This window comes from Ruditapes philippinarum, unplaced genomic scaffold (assembly GCF_026571515.1).
Source record: "Ruditapes philippinarum isolate M1 unplaced genomic scaffold, ASM2657151v2 ctg1815_1_1_1_1, whole genome shotgun sequence".
In the NCBI taxonomy this organism is placed as follows: Eukaryota; Metazoa; Mollusca; class Bivalvia; order Venerida; family Veneridae; genus Ruditapes; species Ruditapes philippinarum.
Genome location: NW_026858310.1, coordinates 1 through 25,962, shown reverse-complemented (window position 1 = coordinate 25,962; position 25,962 = coordinate 1). Strand labels below are relative to the sequence as shown.

Below are 25,962 nucleotides of genomic sequence, written 5' to 3'. Positions count from 1 at the left end.
AAAAATAGCTCAAGGAAAGTGATTGGTCTTCGTGAGAATGACAACATGCTGATTTTTTTAAATTTTTTTAAAAAATTATGTATTTTTGAGTTTAAATTTTTTAAATTTTTGGTTTAAATTAAAAAAGGATTGAGACAATTACCAAATACCTTTTAAAATTAAAATTACATTATAAAAACTGAAAAAAAAGAAGGATAAAGGGTTTTGGGAAAAATTTTTCGAGGGTAACCCAAATTTCCGTTGAATTGCTTGCACCGAAATCGACGCTGGTTACCACGAATCATATTTTATCTGCTGCTTCTTTTTACATTATTACAGTATGTCAGCCGCCGTTTCTTTTAATTATATATATTATAAGATAGTTTAGTCCGTTTACTTATCGTGTTTCTCGTTTCGGCCATAGCCTTGAACTGATTTACTATCACTATTTCACGATTCCAGCGTTACAGGTATTACACGGTTTGTGATAAAGCCAGCATTTGTCGACGTGGTATAAGCTTATTGTTCGGAAGGAAGACCTCAGGTGCGCCTACATTGCATTAAATTTTCAGGCACGGAGAGGGTATTGTACCTGAGTTAGAAACCCCCGAACTTTCGGAAGGTAAGCCCCCCCCCCCCCCCCCCCCCCCCCCCCCCCCCCCCCCCCCCCCCCTCGTCCGCCACCCCCACCCTCCCTCCCCCCCCCCCCCCATATGATTCGTTTTATCGTTATACAGGAAATGTTGATAAACACTGCCTGTATGCCAGGCTCTAAATTTTATTATCATTATTATCATTAATAAGTCTCTTGTCCTGCTATTTCGTGCAATGAGAAGACTAAAATTGGAAAATTTCTGATTGTTTATTTTCTATCCTGTATCATTTATTTCACCATTCATTTTTTAGGCGGTTAAACACTACGCGCACCTCCGAAAAGAATATAAACGACTAATTTAATTCTAGCCGCTAAAAAGTAAGTTAGTTTCAGTCGGTCCTAAGTCCAAAGCCCCCCTTCCCCAACACCTTAAGCTGTTCTATTTAAATAGGTCATTTATTTTATACTTATTAGTTTCTGATTATTACGATCAATGATGATATAATTGATATTTTCACGGAGGTAAATAATGTATAAATATGCGGTATTATAATTAGTAGTATAAGTATGATATAATGAATATGATACGGTATCAAGTCAATTGCAGAAATAAGAATACGTGACATACACTGAAATTATTGCCATTTGCCTGTATTATCGTATGTATTTATGATGAAATATATAAATTTGCAAGTTTGTATCATAGGAATATTGATTATGTCAGGAACAAGAGCCTACCTACCGTTCCTGTTAGAAAAAAAAACGCGGCTACCACCGACAGTGGATCACCTTATTGTGCTTCTATCGCGACTGTAATAAGTAATGGCATATCATTTCGAAAGTAATAAAACGGATTTTTGTTCAGAATAATGTCCGAAAAAAATTGTTTTCTTTCAAAAAATTTAAAATTGGATTTTTTACCTTTTTGGGAATTTATTTTTTAAAAACGTTTTTAAAGTTAACAAAGGTTTTTTTATTTTGCTTCGAAATTTTTGGTTTTAAAATTACACCCGGGAGATTTTAATTTGGCCCAGAGGGGGTTTTTGTTTTTCACAAAAAAATTTTTCCTACCATTTCTATTTCACAGCCTCGTTCAAAGGGTAGTAATGACTACCGCAGAAGTCCTAACATTGGCGGAAGGTCGCCATCTTTGATGCGCTCCTCTTCTCCAAAACGCTTTAGAAATCGTCTTAGTGACTCGGATTACAACATTTCTTGTTATGACTCTGATGATCGCTGTAGCAACCGAAATCATCTCCGAGGAGGTAAGCACGTAGTAACTTGTGATAAATGTGATAATTCAGAGAAGAAAGGATGTGAATCAAATAGACATTCAAACGATACAATGGCGCTGAGCGCTGTTATGCTTAGTGGTGGAGGCGGGTCCGGGCTCAAAAAAGGTTCAAGCCAAAGAAACCTTTCGGATTTAGAACATGAACAAGGGAACATAAACTCATGGCAAAGTGGCTGCCCGCCTAGTCGGGACTCAAGGTCACATTCTGTTTCTCCGTCGTCAAGCAAATGCAACTGTGATAGAGCCAGATCCAAAGAAACTGTGATTATAAACGTTGGAGGAAATGTGTTCGAGACATTCAGATCAACGCTTAAACGATTTAAAACTTGTAAACTAGCCGATGAACGAGAAATGCTGAAATATTTCCGACCTGATAAAGGGGACTATTTCTTTGACAGGGATCCTTACGCCTTTAATATTATCATGAACTACTTGCGATATGGGGACCTTCACTTGCCGACGAATCTGTGCGGACCGGCGCTCATGCGAGAATTTCAATACTGGGGAATCGACGAACAGGAAATCGAAAGGTAAGCTAGATATAGAAGAAAAAAAGTCAAATATAAAGTGTTCTAAAGTATGTAAAAGTGTATAAAATGACAAGAAATTCGTCTGTTATAATAACAAATTTCAGTATGGCATGATTTGCTACCTAGTTTACGTAATTTGTACTGAAGCCACCAGGAAAATGTATTATTCTGTCATAATCACTGTCTTCTCAGTGAATCTAGTTTGTTTACTCCGAGAATTTGTTTATGATATATTAATGCTTTTATGCAATAGGTAACTTAGGGAAAGTAGACGCCTGATCTTTTGCAAAGCCGTATATTTATTTTCATTCTGCTCATAAAAATTATCGTCACTGAATAAAGGTTGTTTTTTAAAAATGAATATGTACCCCGTTCGAAAGTCCCGCGGCAGCGCAGGGGTAATGAAGGAATTTGAGCGTCTTGTTCCTTCCGTCTGTCTCCGGGTCAGTCCTTGCTATTTCAAGGTAAACATGTAAATATCAAATGATAAATTGTGATGACTATATGATGATCAAATTTTCATCCAAGTTGCAGTTATCTTCTCCTCGTACTGTACTTTCACTCATTACATTTTTGTTTTTGTTAACTGTCTATTCCATCATTAATTACAAATGGCAATTTACTGATTTACTGAACTGACCTAAATATTTAGACTTCTTTGAGCTTCAGTTAATTAAGTGCCGATCTTCAAACGTCACTTAGGCGACCTCACCAGATTCATACTAAATTTTAAATTTTTTTAATTAATGAAATATTAGTCATGCTTGAGAATAACTGTATATAGTCACTTAATGCTAGCCTAATTGTCCCCAAAAATTATCTGTTACTTAGGTAAGAGTTTATAAGATTTTGTTTTGCATAAAAGTCACTTTGATTGAGAATTCGTACTTATATCTAAACGTTTCTATACATTTTGATATAGTTTTTTTTAGTTTCTTCAGCTTTAACCCTCACCCGCTTATTATTTTATTTTTCAATCTAGACAAAACTATTAATTTTGGACAAAGCTATTCATTACTGGACCAAACTATTCATTACTTCAGGAGATAATAGCAAACACTCAGCAGTGCAGACCATGCTCACTCGGTACGGCTCTAAGTATGGTTGCACTGGTTGCACTGGTTAAATATGTTGACACTAGCAGGCTTAGTTAGAGGTCGTTTGATCCAAAAGTATTGTCAGAGATATGGCATTTTACCGCCGTGGCAGAATTTGCTCGGCGGTGAGCATATCTATCATTTATGTTTTCCCACCCTGAAAGTTTTGGATTTGGCTCTTTTACGTGATTTTCTAAGAGCAAACTATTGAAAACTGTGACTAGCAATTTTTACTTTGATTCCAATTTCGTGTTTGTTACTTTATTCTCTGTCACGGCGAAAGAAATGCTTAAATTCCATGCGACAGATTTTATTCTATTGGTGCTAATGCGAAATGATTAAAATTTTCTTCAATTTTTCTTCTTTTTTTTTGAAGGAAAGCATTCACTGAAGCATAGAAAAATATACTAAAGTCTGTTTTATATCAAACTTTGAAAAATGACTGAAAATGCAATATGATATATATATACTGAAATAAGACAAAATTTCAATATAGGTTGATTTTAAATAATCTGCCGCTTATAGTGACCAAAAGAAAAACAACTCACTTTAAAGAAATAATTAGAACGGTGACAGCCTATTTAGTTAATGTTTTTTTTTCTACTCGAACAGAATTCGTCGTTATAGTGAACGGTAATAAAAAACTGACCAAACTTCTCGATTGAGAAGGACCCGTGCGATGACAGCGCCACCTATTCTGCGATAAATATAATGATATTTTTCCCCTAGAATCTATATACATACAAACTAAATGTTGTTTTTTGTCGGTTATATGTATTTTGATGATATTGTCAGTTAACAAATTAAAGAAATATCAGTTTTTCATTCAGGGTACGTTTTCTGTGTACAAACCTGATAATTAAGTAAATCTATATTTAGATAAACAACGTATTGTCTTGCGTCAACAGTGTCAACTTCCTGCTAACATAGTTCCAATGTTATCGATTTCCATACAACACGTAAAGCTAAATTTAGAAAGATCTGTTTTGTACCATTTTTTTACATCAACATAAAGTTATATACTAGTAGGGTTTGCTATACGAACATTTTTTTAAAAATAAATAAAGTGGTATATTTTGAATTTTAGATATTCCTATAAATAGAATTTTACGTATATTTATTTTTTTTCCTCGAAATTTCTCATTTTGATAATCAGAAATGAGCTTTTGATAATTAAATATAAATAGTTGTGTATACTTCAAAGACAAAAATGGTATAAAAACCAAAAAGTAGAATCAGTTTTTGGTGGTCTGATGGCAAAAAACTACAAAAATAAAAGCTAAAAAATGAAAACCAAAACAAATTCTCATTTTTTTTTAAAGTTAGTCAAATAATAAAAAATGTGACTCACAAATACCATTCAAGTTACTCATTATCCACATAGTATTTTTTTATTTCCAAACTTTTTAAAATTTCATTTGAAGAATAAAGAAAAAAATATATGAAAAATGTTAAGAATAGATCTTTGCATTTTATTCAGGAATTGGTGTTCTTTCGACACCACCACAATTTTATTATTTTCATTTTTCATAATATTTACGTTCACATTTACGACAAAATACCGGCATTTTTTAAAATTTTCTCTCATTTTTTTTTTCAAAAATTACTTTTAGAATAATACGATCTATAGATATACTAAGAAACGGTGAACTTGATATATATTAGTTAAAATACAAATGTTTAGCGTGATATTCAGCTAAAGTATATAAAAAAGTTAAAACCCAAATCCCAAAGGGGCTTCACATACTGGGATAAAACAGGGCAATATTACACACCTTTATTATTTTTATCCGTTACCCTTTATTGGTGGTAACGCGACTTTTCAGGTTTAAAACCATTCGGCAACGGACGCACTGAAAATAAATAACAACTCAAGAAGCAACACAATAAAATATGAAAACAATCTACCGGGATAAAATACATGTATATTTCATGCATTCATTGAAAACGAGCGTATTTTTTGTTACAAGCTTGTATCATTAAAATTTAGTTAATTTTCTAAACGCATAACAGTTTTTACACACACAGAGTAGAAAAGTAGGAAAAAAACTGGCTTTATTTCTAAACCAAGGTGATATTTCAATCAAAGACTAGAGCACACAAAGCTGATTGTTATTATAATTAGTTTGTTTTTTGTACACAGAACCGTCAGTAAATTCTTCTAGTATTGTTGCCAAATGGTTTAGATAATTTGTAAGTAAGAACATATGTTCTAACGGAAACCCGTCTCAATTGTACAGGGACTCATACCTACCTGTAATGAAAACATACACAACCTAAATAATTGTTCCATTTGTTGATAGCTGCAGTTGATTAATTGTTTAATCGTTGTCATTCGGTGCAATATAATTTTTCGCATTCGTTGCAATTCGGTGTGGTATAATTGTCCGCATTCGTTACCATTCGGTGCAATATAATTGTCCGCTTTCGTTGCCATTCGGTGCAATATAATTGCGCCCTTTTGTTGCCATTCGTTGCAATATCATTGTTCGCATTCATTGCCATTTGGTGCAATATGAGTGTTCGCATTCATTGCCATTTTGTGCAATATAATTGTTTACATTCGTTGCAAATCGGTGAAATATAATTGTTCGCATTCGTTGCCATTCGGTGCAATAAAATTGCGCCCTATTTGTTGCTATTCGGTGCGATAAAATAGACCCTATTCAATGCAATAAAATCATCCCATTCGTTTCCAATCGGTGTAATACAATTGTTCGCATTTGTTGCAAAGTTATAATTGCCATTCATTGCCATTCATTCATGATGTAATTGCCATTTGGCAGCAATGTAGTTATCGCAATTCGTTGCAATGTAATATATTGCCATTCGGTGCGCTGCAATTAATATCCACTCGCTCAAATTTTATTATTGTCATTCACTTTTTTAACTGTAACAAGCTACCAAAATTTAAAAAAAATCTATAAAAATTGAAGCTTTTTTTTAGGAATAATGGACCTTTATTTTAGTATTTTTGTCTGAATGTAATTTTTAGTGCTTAGCTTTAATAACGACTAACACTCTTATTTCAACTATTATTCGGTTTTGCATTTCATAGAAAGTTTTAAGTCTGATAGTTCTGAATATTCTTTACTTTTCTTAAAATCTCAGTACATGTCAGTTTGATTTTCTTGAAATATTTTGGCTTAGCTATGTTTAGAATAAAAATTAAAACGGTCTAAAGCTCGTCCTAAAACTGATCCTACGTCCTTGGATTAAGGATATTCTTAGGACTTTCTATGACATGCAGCCCATGGACTTTACTCTTTGTCAACCAGTAAAATGCATTATTGTGTTCTTTAACCATTGACAGCTGTATGGCATTTTGCGTGCTTATGTCTGCATCACAAAAACGTGTTAATGCTTACAATAAACAAAACAAAAAAAAACAACAAAAACAACGCGTTTATGCTTTCAATGACAAAAGCGCGTTTCTATTTACAATGACAAAAGCGCGTTAATGCTTACAATGACAAATGCGCGTTTATACATACATGAACAAAAGCATTTAATGCATACATGACAAAAACATGTTTATGATTACTTGAACAAAAGCATATTAATGCCTACGCAACAAAAGCGCGTTAATGCCTACATGAACAAAAGCATGTTTATCCCTACAGGACAAAACATGTTTATGCTTACTAAACATAAGCATATTAATGCCTACGCAACAAAAGCGCGTTAATGCCTACATGAACAAAAGCATGTTTATCCCTACAGGACAAAACATGTTTATGCTTACTAAACATAAGCATGTTAATGCCTACACGACAAATGTGCGTGTATGCCTAAATGAACAAAAGCAAGTTTATGCCTACAGGACAAAACATGTTTATGCCTACATGAACAAAAGCATGATAATGCCTACATGACAAAAACGCGTTTATGCCTACATGAACAAAAACATGTTTATGCATACATAAACTAAAAGCGTGTTTATGTCTACACAACAAAAAAGCGTTGATGCCTACATAAACAAAAAGCTGGAGAGTACAATCATAAAGTTATACCTACAGAAATTTGGAATGTCAATAATTAGACAAGCAAAGCCTTACCGAATTTTTTACAAAGAAAAACAATTACCAGACATAGAGAAAAACAATTATCAGTATCACTTTATATGACGTGATGAAAAAATATCGTTATATTTTTAAATTACGTGGGGTATCAGCTAAAAACGTGGTAATATGTTGATTCATTTCCTATCGTGAATCTTTTTTCTCAAGTCATTTGTTCATATCTCAATTAACAACATTTTTGCTATAATGTTACTTGGCATACAGTAAAAGCTATTCAAGCATATGAATAGAGCGTTAAGGAAGGTCAGATCAGAGTTTTGTAAAAACATTAAATTTTCTCATTGTTGGTTTAACCATGTCTCTTCTTAATTTTTACAATAGACATATCCCATATAAATGGGAGGGAATTATCCGGGAAGGCAATTGTTCGGGAGGGGAATTGTTAATGGAGAGAATTGTCCGGAACCCGACATGTCGAGTACTAACAGACTGTTCTGTGACTGCCTCCATTTTCGTTAGAAGGTTTTAGCGCTTAAAAGTGTCTTATACAAGAATTGTGTATGGTCCAACATGTCTAAAATAAAAAGAAATGCTTACAATTTACATAAACATGATAAATACTAAATAAAGAACAGACCAAAGGTAATATGCTTTTTATAACCTTCCTTAATGAATCTGAAATGTTTTGCAACATATTATCTTTACCCGTTACTTTAAATAGAACATTAGTACATTTAATGATTACCCATATCCATTTTCTAAACTATAACTGACACACACTGACTATAACTGACACACATTCGTAGCAGGGTGTTCATGAACCAAACAATCTTACACGTGCAAGAAACATGTGCCGATTTACTAGGATTTGTCTACATCAAAAAGAGCTGTCTCGTTATTCTCTTCCGGCTCGAATTTCATATAATCTTACAAAAAATTTAGTACCAGCTGACCTAGAAGGCAAGTTCTAAGCATGCTATAACTTGTTTATTATAAAGCCCTGTCCATGATTCGCCCTTTTGTCCTCTCCCTGTGTTTTTCTGTGTTCTTTTGGGCCTACTTGCCAGTGGACTTGAGTTGCTGGATATTCTTGGGGGATATGCACATATGTACATTGTATGTGACCCTTCCTTGCTTTCATATTTTAAATGTCCATAAAAATTATTGAGTATATATGCAATGTTAATACTACAAGTTGTTTACTATTTTTTAGAAATCTATGTGTGATTATTGGATTTTCCTGCCTTATTGTCAAAATAGGTGGCGAAGCAACATAACACCTTGCCTGCCTCCCAGTATGAAACAGTATGACGCCTCCAAGTGCGTAAATGAAAATTGATATTCCTTGACACCTGTCAGATACACCAGCGCCTTTCTTTAAAGACCCTGCATGGATACAATGAGAAAAATTGCTAATGTTTAAAATCATGCTATTCGAACAAACTATAAAGTAACAACTGTACAGTATTTTTTCCAAGTAATGCATACACACATATGCATAGGTAGAAAAATATATGTGTAATATGTAATTTTTCGAATATTACAACTCATATACTTTCGAACAGACACTCAACAATTTGTTTTAACTTATACGTATATTGCATCATTCGTTCGTTCATTTATTAATTTATTCATTCATTTATTCATTCACTCAATCGGCCTTCCTACAACATAAAAATTATTAAATATGTAATTCAGCTGTTACAAAATTTTAGGTTAAATATAACTTCTATTTTGAGTTTTATTACAGTAAGATTCGTTCGACCCCTATAAAAATTTTATTCATCCTTTTCCTGCAAATAGAACAAATAGGGGGAAAAGAATCACTGTTGATATGCAGAGCTACGCATGATCCAACCTTAAATAAATGATCGGTGTCAAAGGATTGTCTGTGAGAAGAACACTCGCGACTATCAAAACCCTTTGCCTAATAAACAACATACATCTACTTACTAAAATTATGGAACAGTGAAATCTCTCCGGCTCATTAAAAACAAAATCGGTAAGATACAAAGGATAGAGGAGTAAGGGTGGCTTGAATGTTAACAAAAAAAACTGACTTATGATCCCTACTGAAACTTAAGAAAGTGTGAACTCCCTTTGGATTATGCAATACCTTTGTGAACCACTTGTTGATTTTCTGGATCCATGTTGATCATGAGGGATAATGGAAAGTGCAACATATCTAACGCTCCTAACATCGCTTAACCTTTGACTCAGTAATTTAATAACCGTGCCATATCGATAGTATGCAAAAAGTTTTTCCCACATAAACTGGGATGGCTATTAAAATATTATATTTACATATAGATCTACTTACATATGTTCTGACTGATACTTACTATTTTCAACCTGTTCTTACAACAATAAGAATCTTATGTGTCTTTTCAGATGCTGCTTCCAACCATACAATACATGGAAAACACAGACGAAATCTCTAGAGAAACTAGAATATGACCGGAAGCAGTCCACAACTCAGACAGACCTTGCGCATGACCGGAAATCGAAAAGCGTCTGGCGCAGGCTAAGAGCCGTCATTTGGCCGTTTCTACAAGATCCAAGTTCTTCAGTGGCAGCAAAGGTAAATATTATTTTTGGAATGCGAAAGATTTATTTTAATTAAATTAAATTATCAAAATACCTTATCATGTCCAGTGCTAAGCGGGATGGAAATTATCTTGAAACCCAAAATGAACGTTGCTAACGAGAGAAAAAATATTCAGATTTGACTTTTATGTAAAGTTTTGTCGTTATAAGTACTCATGCAATCAAATAACACCACAATATTAGTGAAAATGTAAAGTAAATAGTGTTTTTGTCTTGTTTTTAGAAAACTTTTGTACTGTCCCCAAATATATTATGTAGATTTGACTTGTATTTTAAGATTTTCGTTTTAAATAATGAATTCAAAAACATAGACAAAAACTAACAATGTAATGGAATACTCTTGCTACTCATTTTACGACTGTTTGTGAACCACCGTGATATTATTGTAAACATGTTTTGTTGTTATTGTCTGAATTGTCGATACTTGTTGAGAAAGAAACTTGTTGATCGAATAACCCGTTATAATAGCAACATCTAGTACATTGTCCTCTTTCAAGTACTGTCATAAAACATTCTGACAAAGTATACGATCAAACGAGTATGTAGTAAAGCAAGTATACAATCAAACAAGTATGTGATCAAAGACATTATCATTTTATGGATAACAATAAGTAACAACTTATTTATTTGATCTACATTTTTTTGGTTACTTTTTTATTTGAAATGCGACTTCGTTTGCAAAAAAAATATGCATTTAAGAGCACATTGGTAACATTGGACAGAATAGACAATAGTGAAAATTGTCGTTTAAAAGTTGCACTTTTTTTTTATAAAATGGGTACGGAATTCAAAATGGCCGCGAAATACAATGTTTAAGCTCTTAAAATTGACTTATGCTCAATATGAATCTACGAAAATTTGTGCGGTGATTTTACTCGTATATCTAATGAAAAGCACAATCAAAATTAGTGTCCAATGTTCCCTATCTGCTTTGCAATAAAGCTGCATGCTCTCCAGATGAGCCACACTATTTTAAGAATATCAAACTTGAGAAAAATGTACTAAGAATGTTTTTTAAAAGTAAAAAGATTCAAGATTCAAGTAATAATTATCACGTTATGTGCAATTTATGATTGACTTTTGAAGTATTTATCACCCTATTTCGACTGCTTGACTAATGCAGTAAGGGCTATTTTTACATATTTTGTCCTCCTTTTGGTAATTTACGCAGAATGTAATTGCTGTTTGCAATTTGTAAAATACTTTCTTTGTTCACTTCATAAAATTTTACTTTCAAAAAACATTTTCAAAGATCTACATGAAAAAGCATTAATCTGGAGGCAAGCTGCTTAAAATGTTTTTGACGAGTTTCCTTATCTCGAAATTTATAGAATTTCAACGTGTACTGCAGTATAGAACATTTACTATAAATTTAATTGAACATGCAAGATTCATGCATAAATCATGACGATTAGATAAACTTTTATTGTGCCAGAACGAATTTCTTTCCAAAATGTTATCTAAAGTTTGCATGAATTGGAATAGTGACAAACCATGCAAACGTGCAGATTTCTATGAGCTTACCTGCAAAGAATCGTTTACATTGACTTATTTATTACCTACATTGTTTTTATTTTGTTTCAGATTTATGCATGGATATCCATAATATTCGTCTGCCTTTCGATTTTTTCGTTTTGTGCGGAAACGCATCCGTATTTTCAACTTCCGCCGTCAGAGGTCCACGATCTTCGGGTCCTTTACAAGTTCTTTGCTCTGGAGGACAGCCAAGTAATCACAAGAATCCATCACAAAGCAACTATTAACGATAGCACAGCGTCTAATTTTTCGGACGTAGCAGGCGACAATAATACAGATGTCGATCCAGAGCAGACGGTACAACATCCGGCATTGCTTGTTATCGATCTGATTTGTGTGCTGTTTTTCTCTTTAGAGTTTCTCACACGGCTTATATTTTGTCCGAAAAAGCTCAGATTCTGTACCTCATTGCAAAACATCATCGACTTTATCGCTATCGTGCCGGACTACGTGGAATTCGTTCTGTTAGCTGTAAGCCCTCAAGTGCGGTCAGGTCTAAGTTTTGTTGACTTTATTTTCATACTGCGCATGCTCCGTTTGTGTCGTATCTTCCGTCTAATACGACACGTTCCTGGATTATGGATTCTGTTGTATACTTTGAAAGCAAGTTTCAATGAACTTTTGCTCATGTTTGTGTTCCTTCTAATAGGAATGGTGATGTTTGCGTCCCTTTTACACTTCACCGAGGGTGGAGGACAGTTCAGTAACATTCCCGTGGGTTTTTGGTGGGCTGTTGTAACCATGACAACGGTAGGGTATGGTGATATGTACCCTACGTCAGCGTTTGGTTATTTCATAGGATCAATTTGTGCTATATCCGGTCTACTTATGATCGCGTTCACCGTGCCAATTATAGTCAGTAACTTTGTCCTGTATTACACGCACGTGCAGTACGGGATATCTGAAAAAGACGAAAGAGAGGGCATGGCCTGTGATATCATCGATGACATTGAGACATGTTCATATCATACATCATGTTCCGGTTCAATAAATGACGTGCATAGAAATAAAGGTCTTGTAGAAAATTCACCGACGTCGGAAACTGACGTGAACTTGACGGAATTTAGCAACGCTCTTAGAAGCACTTCCGATATCACGTCTCAAGTATTTGATAAGGATGATAACAGCATTCCTATGAAAATCACAGACAGCAATTCAAATAAACTTTGAGTAGTGTTATACTGGGTGTCTGAAATATTAACTATGAGTGTGAAATATGGGGATTTGTTTTTATGAACTGATAAATAAATTGTGATATAAGTTTGTCGTTTTACCCGCTGCAGAAGTAATAATTTTATCAATTTGTTCAAATAATGAAGAATTTCAATAATTTTTCTTAATTTAAAAAAATAGAATGTTTTATTTTCAATGTTTGAAATATTATAAATAATAATATCATAGTCATTTATTTTTTCCATATGCTTAAGTGTTATTTTTTCACGTGTCTTAGTCAAAGTTTAAGGAAAATAGCATTCCAACTGCAGCAAAATTATTAATGTATGATTATTTAGTTTTACTTTGAGGAGAAATCTTAAATGGTTATATATTTTTATTAGTTTTAAACGTTTAATAAAGGTTTTACTTTAGTCTGTATTATTTACACTATTCTTTAGCAGATAACGTATATATTTTTTTATCTGTTTTTCTTGAATGACAAAATTTACCTTGTGACAACATAATATTAACGAGTCAAATGACTTCCGTGTATTATTACTATAGACAGTGTATAAAGACTCAACACTGTTCCAATGCCATCTTTGGCTGACAACTTTCTGCCTATGATTATTTATTTTAAAAGGGCCACATCCTTTTTTTCTTTTAAAAAGAAATCATTATTTATAAATACATCCAGTCTATAGATTTATATTTTAATCACCAGTGTTGTAAATTTAGGCATTTGCTACTATTTGATCCGTTTTCAAATATTTATGTTATTAAGAAATCACTTTCTCTTTTTTTTTTATTTCGTTGATTTTGGAAGGTTCTATTATTTGAGCTTATATAACGGAAACCGCTTTTACTTTATTGAACATTTTAATTGGTCAATAATATTTACAAGATGACATAAATTTATGAGTCCTAGAATTCGAAATATTTTTGTGATAATAGTATTTTTACAACATTTTTTTTCTTTAAGAAATTGTTTTTTCTTTGTATTTTTTTTATTTCTATTGTTTACCTATAAATGTACAAAATGTAGCTGACAAAAACAGTAAGAAAGACTAGATTTGTTAATATAAAGAGGATATTCATTTTTTTCTAAAAATATAGGATTTATTTTCATCGAGTGTTATGAAAATAAATGTTTATCGAGTGGCGGTAGCCACAAGTGAAATATGATAATTTTCATAACCACAAGACGAAAACAAATCCTGTATTAATAGAAACAAACTTGAATTTTCTGTTTATTATATACTTTTCTCCTTTTTTGACCTTAACAATTCTTTAAACTTCTCCTTAATTTTGTATTATGGCTGAATTAAGAACAAATTAGTCCGGTAAGACACCAGTGAAAATACGGAAAATATGTTTCACTGCAGTGGAACATAAATTTTAACTGTGAAAATAGGAAAATGAAAATATGCATTTTGCTTCATGAATATTTCTCAATATTTCATTCATAAGTTTATAAAAGGCATAATCATATTACTGATGGCGGAACATACACTTGTCATATTGCATGCGGTACATTTATTTATTTTGTAATGATCCTGTACTGACAATTGTTAGATATTGTGTAATTTGTAATTAATTACAGTTACCTTCATTATTACGACTACCGTTGAATTACATGTACATTAGATAATTTACATTTAGCCTCTTGGTACATGACAGAATTAGGTCACGCTCTGAAAAAATATTTCCGCAATAGTGTCTCAAGTATTTGATAAGGATGAAAATAACATTCCTATCAAAACAAAATCACAGACGGTACTCAGATAAACTTAGTAAATAGTACAGATAGTATATCTGTTTCAGAAACAAATGTATTATGAGTGTGAAATATGGGGATTTGTTATATTTTTATATATTACTTAGTTGTTAGTGATGAAACAGACATTTTACTTTATTAGGTAACTACATTTACATTTTTATGACATTTATACCTTTCTTACCGTAACTGTGTAGTTACAGTTGCTCGATATAGTCACATTTTTACAGTAATTGTAATATTACACTTAGTTATTAATTACTATTATCATATTATCTCTGTCACTGCATTACAATTACATTTTCTTTTATTTCAAGCTTACTATATTTTTATTTTTTTGTATTCACAGTGTAAATGAGAAGACATTATGTTTCTATTTGTGTGTCAGCACTTGTATAGATGTGCACGGTATGAAATATGAAGGTGATTTTAAATTTCCTGTTAAAAGCACAGGTTTAATTGCTAAATTTTAGATGTAAATAAGCGCCTTTATAAATTTAAATTAAATTATAAATTCAATACAAACATGATAATTGACAGGACTTGTTGCTTCAAGCGCAAAAAGTATTTAATATAAATGCTAGGACTCCGAAAACGAAAATGAGGCTAGATTGAGCAGGGCATGCATTTGATATATAGTTTTTGAAATCTGAAATTGATGGTTATACGGGGTACGATTTGCATAATATAGATATTTTGCTATTTTTGGACTCTGAAAGTGAAAACGGGGCTATATGGGGTACGATATGCATTTGATATAGACTTTTAGGCTCTAGAAATGGAAACGAGGCTAAGATTCGGCACGATTTAAACGCTAAAAAGTTTATTTGATAAATTCACGAGGTGTGTAATAAATTTATCGTGTAATTATCCTTAAAGTCTATTAGTAATTCGCACTTGAAATGTTATCATGGTCTCAATTACAGTGATATTGTAATGCCGGTAACCATGTAAATATTACTGTGAAGTAACAGAAATTACAATTGTAATTACACTGAAATCACAATTATGTTCTGTATATTACCATGTAATTACAGTTACTTTTTAATATATAGTTATCATGAAATTACAGTTTTAGTGTAATTACAGTTCACGTGTTGTTATTGTTACTATATATTAACAGTTACATCAAAATTACAATTACCGAGTTTTCAATTTTACCATTTCATTTCCGCAACAGTGAAACTACAGTTACCATGTCATTTTCTGCTCTGTAATAATTACGGTAATAATCAAATCATATCATTACTGTTATGGTTTTAATTATTGTTACTACATTATTACAATTACTATGTTATCTCCGATTATATATATCATAATGGTTATTTTATGAATACTGTTTTATTTCGTTATATATATATTTTTTGTTATTTTAACTTTTGTCATTTTAGAAATTTTAGTTTTGGAAATGTAGTTTAAAGAAAGTGATAACATGCATAGTGTGAAATATGATATCCATTTAGAAACATGTAGATAACTCATTTGTAATGTAATTGACCTTTACTGACAATTGGCAGTTGCCATTAATTACAGCGTATAATTACTATTACAAGTAATTACTTTACTTAATAACCGTTTAGCTACAGTCGCTACAATTACAAGTAATTACTTTACTTAATAACCGTTTAGCTACAGTTGCACTACTCTATCATCACAATTTCACAAATATTGGTCTATTCGTGTAACGGTTACCGAGTAATTTCATTTACCGTGTTACTGATGTGACCGTGTAATTACCGTTCCTGTGTTACAGGAACCGAAATTGCAAACCAACCGCGTTGTTCAGGGTTGCGTTTCATAGAAAGTCCTAAGTCTGAAATCGGTCTTATGACCAAAACTGAAACAATTTTGTGTTTCAAAGAAAACGTCTGAATTTTATGGATCCTATTTCATAATTTTAATTTCTAAATAGCAACACAGATGACCAATAACACATTCATTGCGAATAAAATAGTTTGTCATTGCATTTCTCAACTTATCTCCGGAAATGAATTAAATTTATAACCTGTGGTCTTTTACTGAGGGTAAAAACATTTATTGGCACGGTCTTAAGTTAGTCCTCAAGTTGGTTTTGTGTCGGAGGACAAAGAATACACATAAAGACTGTCTATGAAACGAGGCCTAGGTTACCGTGTGTAATTAAAGATACCTCATTGACAACATAGGGATAACCGTAAAATTCGGTTCTGTGCCAATCAAATCACTGTACATGTTGGTGTACAGAGACCTAGCGCATAAGCCAATTGTCAGTAGGGGTCTTTTACCGTTAACACAAATAATGATACATTTGCTCAATTGTTTGGTATATAATATATGATGTAAAATTAATTATTAGCAGTAGGTAGATTTATTTATTTATTCTTAGATAGAATGCGCTCAAAATGTCGTGCCTTTCATTGGTGATAAACACTTATTTTCTCCAAGCAACGATGTTATGCTATTTTTTTTCTGTCTTCAACTTCAGATAAACTTATTTTAACAATCTGACCGAGGGTATCTTACAGGTCTTTAAATATTAAGTTTCAAGTTTTCAAATTCGATGTTAAAAGTCGGAGTAAAATATTGTTATTTTTATATTTTTAATTTTTAATTTCTTTCTTGGTTATACATTTTTAAATCAATTTTAAATACCGTTTCGGAATATTTTTTCGGAATAAATTTTAGTTGCTTTTTAAATATTTAATCGTTTCTATTTTTTCTTGTGAAAATCCGGTATATTACGTAAGCCTCCAATTTGTATAATAATATTTTTTAATGTTTATTTATGATAAAAATTACATGCGTATCATTGTCATTTCCATTTAAGATAGTTAAGGCTGTATGCACGAGTATTTGTTTGTTTCCTCAAATTACTGTTCAACATTTAATACCCGAAATAGTATAAGTATAAATATACTAGCAAATTTAATGCTATTTAGAAGGGGATATTTCAAACTGATTTGTGAAAGATAATGCTTTAGCGAATCGTAAAAGTTAAAATGAAAACTTTACAGTTTTAGCTTTGGTGCTTCACTTCACATGACAATTGTGATGATGGACAATGTACAAATGTATATCGCATTTTTTTCTGACTTATTTCAGCATTGATAGAAAGATTCGCTTCCAAAGCCAAGAAATTATGATTCCTGAAAGTTTATTATTTTTATATCATAGCTTTCCTTTTTACTCTAACGTATATAAATCATAATGAAACAGTTATTACAGAAATGCATATATATAACATATTGTTATACATAGCTTATACGTATAACGTTTAGATATCAAAACTGCTAACAAACAAATATGGTGTGGTATTTAACGATTGATTCGAAGCTCAACCTTCAATACATAATGACTTATTATCGATATATTCTGTAGGACTAGCAGATATCATTCCGTATATAATCTAGCCATTATTAGTTCTAACAATATAACAATATAGACCACAACAATATAATTATTAAACTGATTATTTATGGAACTAGACCAAGCCATTGTTGATTATGCTTTATGCTTTAATTTTGTTTTGAAATGGCTTCTTTTTTATGCTTTGGGTAATATATGTTACTTTTACAATTATATAACTTTGTTAATTATGTCAGTTATTGCAAATATGTCTGTTACAGCAGTTATGTCTGTTACAGCAGCAATTATGTCTGATACAGCAGCAGTTATGTTTCAAAAAAGAAAACAAGTATGAAAAATAAATATGAAAGTTGGCGAAGTCAAATCTCGTATTTATTTTGGGACTACTTTCTCTGATATTTTTCTGCGACAAGTCAGTACCTTTAGCTATTCATTTTATTATCAGAAAGTATGTAGTTATGTTTTCTATAGACAGTTCAAGATGGCTCGTGAAAATATATTGTATATTTCACTCAAATGTAAATATATCCTCTTATTATTCTGTATAGAATGTCACATGCGATCTTCATATATTCATTTATAAAAGGCACATTTTATTGAGCGGAATAATGTTTATATCATTAATAGCTTTTATAAAGCTGTTCTTTATTTACATTTTTCATATATTTTATGATTTTAGTAATTCTTTTGTTTTAATTGTTTGACATTGTACTATTTAAACGAGCATTTTAAAACACTGTGCACTTCGTCATTATAAATGGTTAAACTATTTTACCTGATAATTTGACATTTTCAATGCTGTTTTATTTGACATTTTGAAAAACAAATCGCGAAAATATATGACATTTAACCTACTTCCTGTTGACATACATTCCTTTTCATTGTAAATATATTATGCATATCACTTTCATATACACAGTTTCTTGTCACACACACACATATATAGATGTTGCGATTGTTATATCTGAGATAATGCAAAATAAATTGTTTGATTTTTCGTCTGCTTCGTTTCTTTTGTTGTTGTTGCTGCTGTAGTAAAATCACATGGGACCAACACTGCTTACGTCCAGGAATCGGAAAAAGAAATAAAATATAGTTTTGTTCTCAGTCAAGCTTTACATCTATACATGAAATAAATATTGACTTAATATACATGTAAATATAAAATAAAATCCATTGAAATTCACACAATTTTAAATTAAGTGACAAGCTTGGCAACGTTTATTTTTTGGTCATTTTGCAAATCAGAAATCATCATACTTGGAACACAGAGTGAGGAAATCATCTGAAAAATTGTAATAAGTTATTGGTCCAGGCCTACATCAAATGGTGTATATATTTCTGGAATATATTTCCAGTCACATCATTTCTGAAAACATCAGTGCAGTCCCTTTAAGTCTCTTTACGACTTTACCTTGGTTGGCTTAGAACTAAATTTCATCAATGACTGCAAAGGCAAGAGATGCTCATCGATAATTACAGGCACATAAAATCTATCTATTTAAGGTTATATCGGATATATTAATAAAATAGAAATAGATTTAGACATCATAACAAAAGGGAATACGCGTACATGAAAATATTTGTATTTGGCGTTCATTAGTCTTAAAAGCCGGATATGACGTCATTCAAATGGACCGGTGGAAGGACATATTTTGATAATCAATTATATTTTAAGTATGTAAAACTATTGTTTATATTAAAACCACACTATTTATCATAACAAATCGGTCATCAATCTTTCAAAAGTTGATTTTTTCTTCAAAAATATTTTCACAACGAATGGGTATCGATCGATCTTTAATAACATGTGGCCCACACTGTTACAGAAAGCAGTCGCTGACTAGGTCTAACAAGGAGAACTATCTGGAATCTGTGAACTATCTGCTAATTTTTATTTAAAAAATATAAAAAGATAAAACCAAGTTTTTTTTTCTTTTATAAAGGATAAAAATCTACGCATTGAAAAAATGTTTACAATTAATGAGAGAATACGTTTCACCATTTTCTTGGTTCCGGTTTTTACACCAGTTATTACAGGCTCATTCGTTTGGAGCAGTGGCAAAAGTCTACCGATTACCAAGTTCAGGTCGGATTCCAACATGGACAATCATTTTTGCGCAGCCGACATCTCATATTCCGGAAATGACGTACCAAGTCTGGGCACGTGCATACAGTTATGTAACCATTATGGAAGCAGTCTAATTTACAGCGAATTGGAGGGTCATTGTCAGTGTCACGGAACCTCTAACCGCTCCTTACTGTCGTGTGCCTTTGAAAACAACTCTGGATACCGGTTCTATATGAAAGGTAAACAATTTACCTCTTTGGTAAATTTAATTACTCATTAAAACATTTACTTCTTCGCGTCTATCTGTCTCGCAACTTTGTGTACCTGAATTTTTATATGGAACGTAATGTGTGTAATAAGTACTTCTATTATAGAAGAACAGTGTCCTTTGCCGGAAACTACGGCCTTCAATTTGTTTGATTCGACTCACTATAGATTGTCCGGTTGTTGCATTTATCGGTCTGAAGCCATTTTAAATTTGGTCTAGCTTCATTATTGAATATCGGAAATAATCGGGGAACCGGCCCCTTTTCTTAAATCTTCACTTAAAAAGAATTGTGCATAAAGATGTATTGTCATGCCGACCGAAAACAGGCAAAATGTCCCTGTCAAAATGATCATTTTGCATATGCTAACATTCAAATTGTTTCAAAATTCATATTTATCAACCATAGCATAATTATCTCATCTGTTAAATTACACATTTTTCCTATGTCTTTCATTAAAAAATTCAGAAATATTCAGCATCAAATATATGCACCATTTCTTGTGATACTACCTTCGTTTTGTGGGCAACCAAGGGCAAATAACTGTGTCTATAACCCATGACTCGTGAACTGATAGCATTCAATCCTGATAGCCCCGTAATACAAAGTAGTTCTTGGGAACTACTTGCAATGGTCTTAATTCAAAATCATATGAAAATTGCAATTAAAGCTGGGGTTTATTTATTGTGTCGGCAAGGAAATCGATAATGATAGAAAAGTCATATTCAGATGCTCGTACCTTGGATACTTTTTCCTGGGATTTAATATTGTGCCGACAGGGAACGACAAGGGCAGATAACTCAGATAAGTGAGAACGGCGACCTCGAAATTTGTTTCGCTTAAAATGTAACTATCATCACATTCTAACAAAATGCCAAGTTTAAAGAAATTCTATTTTTAGGAATAATTATACCAATATGTCTAAATGAAAACCCTAGAAAATGTTTTTAAAATTTCATTATTTATCTTATAGTGAAGGTAAAAGTTATGACATAGACATTATATAATTTTGCCCAAAATAACGAGATAGGGAACACACGTATATAGAATACCGAAATACATTAAATTAAGTGAGTATTGATGTTTGAATATAAATGAAGCTTACTCTTATCTTATCTTCTTATCTTATCTTATCTTAGCTTATCTTCGTATTAATGTGTACATTGAAACGCCCGTATACACACATGACAGTTCAATTTAAAAACATATCTTGCAGTGTTTCACTGATTTAATCATTTAACCATTAAAGCGGAGCGGTGGCTTAGTGGTAAATGTGTCTGCCTTTCAACCTAGGAATCATGGGTTCCAGCCCTACTCGGGTTTTCATATGACACCAGTGCTGGTTGGTTACAGGAATTTGCAAGAACTTTTGCAAGAACTTGTTTCGCAATCGAGCTTAAATAAATATGTTTAATCTGATCGTTAAATGTTATGATGACACTCCGGAATAACATATGCAAATAAAAGTAGTTTGGCCTCGTTCGAGCATCTTTTGTAAATATACTTCTTGTTTGTTGTTGTTGTTTATCAATACATTCGCAATACATTCACATAAATTTATCGTTTATTAACATGTATATTGTTATCGATCATCGGTGATTTGGTTCCACTTTAATGAATGTTCGATTATAAGTCATAATCGTTGTAGTAAGTACTGTAGCCGTTATAATGACTTTTAAGTAAATCTCACAATATTCGCTACAGCTAACGTTACTTACATAACGCTCGAAACTCCAGTACCAGGCATTCTTACAATGGTTGGACCAGGACTCTCATTCACCCTCCCCTCTATTGCATTAGCGACAATACCAACCACACCTTACCAAGCTGCGTCATCTAGTTCAGCTCCCCCAGTCATCGCCACAGTTACTACGACACCTAATCCAGGTAAATATCAAGGATTGAATTTCATTTTTAAAATTTAATAATTCTAAGCAACAGAAATGAAAATCATTGTGACATTTTATTGAAAGTACACGTGGAAAATTCATTTTTGCTTTTAAAAAAATGGATGTTTACTGTAATATAAATTCGTTATAAAGATTCTTCCCAGGTCATATGAACCTCGCAATTCGGGTTATATATTCAGCCAACTAATTATATAATTTTCTATACACGGCTGTTGTCAATGTATGACTTGGCTATTTTTCATTTCGTTTAGGACGATTGCTGTATTAGGTTATATGACGTATATAAAAGGCCGTTTGCAATATAACCCTCAGATAGCAACTTTGGTTATATTTTCAAACAGGCGTTTATATATTATATAAGGCCATATAACCTGTCAAAACACTTTATTACTAATCATATACATATAATCAATGCCAAGGACACTAGATTTTTTATTTTCTTTCAGACGAATGGCGTTTTCGACTTGTTAATGGTACATCAACTTCCGGTCGGCTTGAGGTCTATCGCAACGGCACCTGGGGTGTTGTTTACGGATTTTCCGTGTCAGTAGCTGACGCAACAATCATATGCCGGGACATTTTGAATATATCGTATGACAATGTTTTATCAAACATTAAAATAGATTTCAAGTGTAATTTCACAGACTTGTATAGATTTTATTACATAGTTAAGGTAAGGTAATGTAAGGTAAGGTAAAGTTAGATAACATTAGATAAGGTAAGGTAAAGTAAAGTAAAGTAAGATAAGATAAGGTAAAGTAAAGTGAGGTAAGTTCAGGTAAGATAATGTAAGGTATGGTAAAGTAAGATAAGATAAGGTAAGGTAAAATAACATAAGATAAGGTAAGGCAAAGTAAAGTAAGATAATGTAAGTTAAGATCAAATAAGATATGGTAAAGTAAGATAAGGTAAGGTAAAGTAAGATAAGATAAGATAAGGTAAAGTAAAATAAGGTAAAGTATGGTATGGTAAGGTAAAGTAAGATAAAATAAGGTAAGATAAAAGTTAAAGCAAGATAATGTATGATATAGTAAGATTAGGTTGGGTAAAGTAAGATCAGATGAGGTACATCAAGGTAAGGAAACGAAAGGTAACGTAAGGTTAGGACAGGTAAGGCACGGTATGGTATGTTACGGTAAGGAAGGCAGGACAAAGCAACGAAACGCGAGTCTGTTTAAGACATGACACAAAAAAGTGTAAGTAAGTTATCTTATGAGCCTGTTACAATTTTAACTTTCGCCTATGCGAAATTAATAAATATCATTTCGTTTATAATAATGATGATGAGATAAAAATTTGAAATGGATTCTATTTTTTTTTCATTAAAAGAGGGGCACATAAAGTTATCATCAAATCGGTCGGACAAATAAAAAATTATTGTAACATTCCAAACTATGGTAACCTGAAGTGATAAGTATTTTATTCATAATTTAATTTGACAACCACATGGGCAACTAGCTCCAGACAATTAAATTTTATTTTCTGGGAATATTGAAAAGAGGTGAAAAAACAAAAAAACAAAGTTTGAAAGTTTTCTAGTGAACTCGCTAATCATATCATTACATAATCTTATTACAAGGAAATAAGAGGTGCATTTGATTTAATTAATGATTTTTTTAAATTTGATATAAAAATAGATAGCAAATGCTCATTTTTCTATTTCTTTTAAATTTAATGTCGAGTTATTTTTGCTACTTTATATTTGTACCCGTCTTAATCGTTGTTTCTGCTCATGCGTATAGTGTTTTAAAAACATGTTTTCCTTTTTATAACTTATAATGCTTAAGGAATGGACAATTGCTAATGTTGCTAGAAATTGTTGTTCAGCCCTTTTGCCCTTTATTAAAAAATGTTTTTATGTAAAAATAATGTTCTTAAATTGTAGACAAAGAGCAATTATAATAAAACATGCAAAACATACCTATATAAAAACTGTACGCGCCGGGCGCCAGCTACCGTCATTCAGATGTTACGATTTTAAACGATAGTGATTGGTTGTTATTTTTAGTTTGATTTTATCAATTTCAGGAGGTTTGGTTTTCCTATATACGGCGATTATTTTGGTGTGCCATCTTTCAAAAATGGACTCAGCAAGGACTCTGTCACAGAATATGATATTCTTTGCCACTCAAATGCTACATGTAACGATTACATGTGGAAAAATGAGGGGGACTCTGATTTCACAGAATTTGCTGAATTTGGAACCGTTGGATTGGATTGCACGGGTAGGGTCTAGTACTTCATTGAAAGACATAGCATTTTCTGTTTTTACTGTTTTACGTTTATGGAAAATGCGTTCAGTATTTCCCTTACTGGCTAATTTCCTATAGCACAAATCGAAACCCTTTTCGAGTCGATTTGAATTTACCGGTAATTCACAAAAAGCAACTGATAGTATAAAAAACGGAAGCATGTCTCTCTAAAAAACTGTATGAATATGCAAAAATTACTACCGGATTTTTGTGTTGACCCCCAAGAATCATGAATAACAAGCATTATTTGTACCATTTTACGTAGGGAGTTTGAATGATTCTGAATGTCTATTGTTTTTCCATTTTGCTATGGACTTTTAAATAGATATCTTTAGACGTTAAAGCGGATTTGACCAATGTTAAAATAGCTTCAAATCTGTGGTTTACGTCAAGATATGGTCATAATTGTGCTGTAATGAACTTCAGAAATAAATGAAGGACAACCGTTTGGGAGAAAAAAATATTTTTCAAAGTTGCAGAAAGGTGTTACGCTATATAGTGAATTATAATTAATATGAATTCTCAGTTTTGGAAGTTGGTATATTTGTCAAAGAAAGTTAATTTCTTTGCAAAGGGTCCTTGTGCAGAGGTTAAACTAAATGAAGGTTCAAGGTAAAAAATGTATACATATCAACAATCCAAATGATGTTATCATTGTATTAGGCACTGAAATAAAAAAAAAAATAAAGTGTTACTGACGCAGTAAAAAAAATGTTTTAAGTATTTTTTAGTGGTCAGTGTCTTACGTTTTGTTTATTATATATAATAAAGTTGTTCAGTTAACTACTTTTTAACTTGTTGGAACGACGTTAAAGTATTCATGGAAAAAAACACACAAATAAACATCCTGCTTTAAGGGTGGAAGAACGGACCGTAGTTCATGTTATTGCTGTTTTTTTATCTTTTTATTTTTATGATGACAGTAGGTTAGTCTAAACTTGATTGCGAAACAAGTATTTGCACCTTACATTTATCACGTTTGCATCCGCTTTCTGAAACTAACCGGTACTTGTGCTATATGAGGAAACATGGTCGTGACCAAAGTAGAACTCGAATCCATGATCCCTGGGTTGAGAGGCAGACACCTTAACCTCTAGGTTGCCTCTTCACTTACAATATGTTACATCCCAAGTTAAGATTCTACCTGCATCAAGCTAATCCTCTAAGTTAGTTTAAATTCAGTTTACTTTGTCATATTCTCATATTTGTTAAGAAAGTAGTCGGTCTGCATGTTGTTTTAGTTGCATGTGGACATCTTTAGAACTTGGGCTTAAAAGTTATTAAATACATAAAGCGGTTTTTTTATTAACCACCCTGGTCTGCTGATATTCAAACAGCTTCCTTTATTGATATAATGTTTGTTTTGCAGACGACGAGCTCAAGGTTCAACTTGCTAATGGCACGGACGCTAGTTCCGGAAGATTGGAAGTGATGCTCCTCGGCACATGGGGCACAGTATGCGGAGACGATGACTGGCAGGACGGACCTTTGTTCTGTGGTTACTTGGGATTAGAGTGAGTAATACG

The 25,962-nt window shown here is 32.3% G+C and overlaps 2 protein-coding genes across 5 annotated transcripts in view; both read left to right on the top strand.

The window, feature by feature from the left end:
• The window catches only part of LOC132752748 (potassium voltage-gated channel protein Shaw-like), a 52,600-nt gene extending 33,666 nt beyond the window's left edge, over positions 1 to 18,934 (top strand). For all 4 annotated transcript variants that reach the window (XM_060743118.1, XM_060743119.1, XM_060743120.1 and 1 more), the window contains exons 2-4: positions 1,662 to 2,398; positions 9,909 to 10,098; positions 11,709 to 18,934. In XM_060743118.1, coding sequence (XP_060599101.1) covers positions 1,662 to 2,398; positions 9,909 to 10,098; positions 11,709 to 12,830 — 2,049 coding nt within the window. In that variant the 3' untranslated portion in view covers positions 12,831 to 18,934. The remainder of the gene's footprint in view (positions 1 to 1,661; positions 2,399 to 9,908; positions 10,099 to 11,708) is intronic.
• A 733-nt stretch (positions 18,935 to 19,667) lies between these two features.
• On the top strand, positions 19,668 to 25,950 carry LOC132752750 (soluble scavenger receptor cysteine-rich domain-containing protein SSC5D-like; the record flags this gene model as incomplete). Its single annotated transcript, XM_060743124.1, is given in 5 exon segments — positions 19,668 to 20,247; positions 21,979 to 22,161; positions 22,631 to 22,775; positions 24,213 to 24,409; positions 25,806 to 25,950. Coding segments are annotated over 5 exon segments (1,010 nt in total), but the record flags the coding sequence as incomplete, so codon positions are not given.
• Between the last annotated feature and the right edge of the window lie 12 nt (positions 25,951 to 25,962).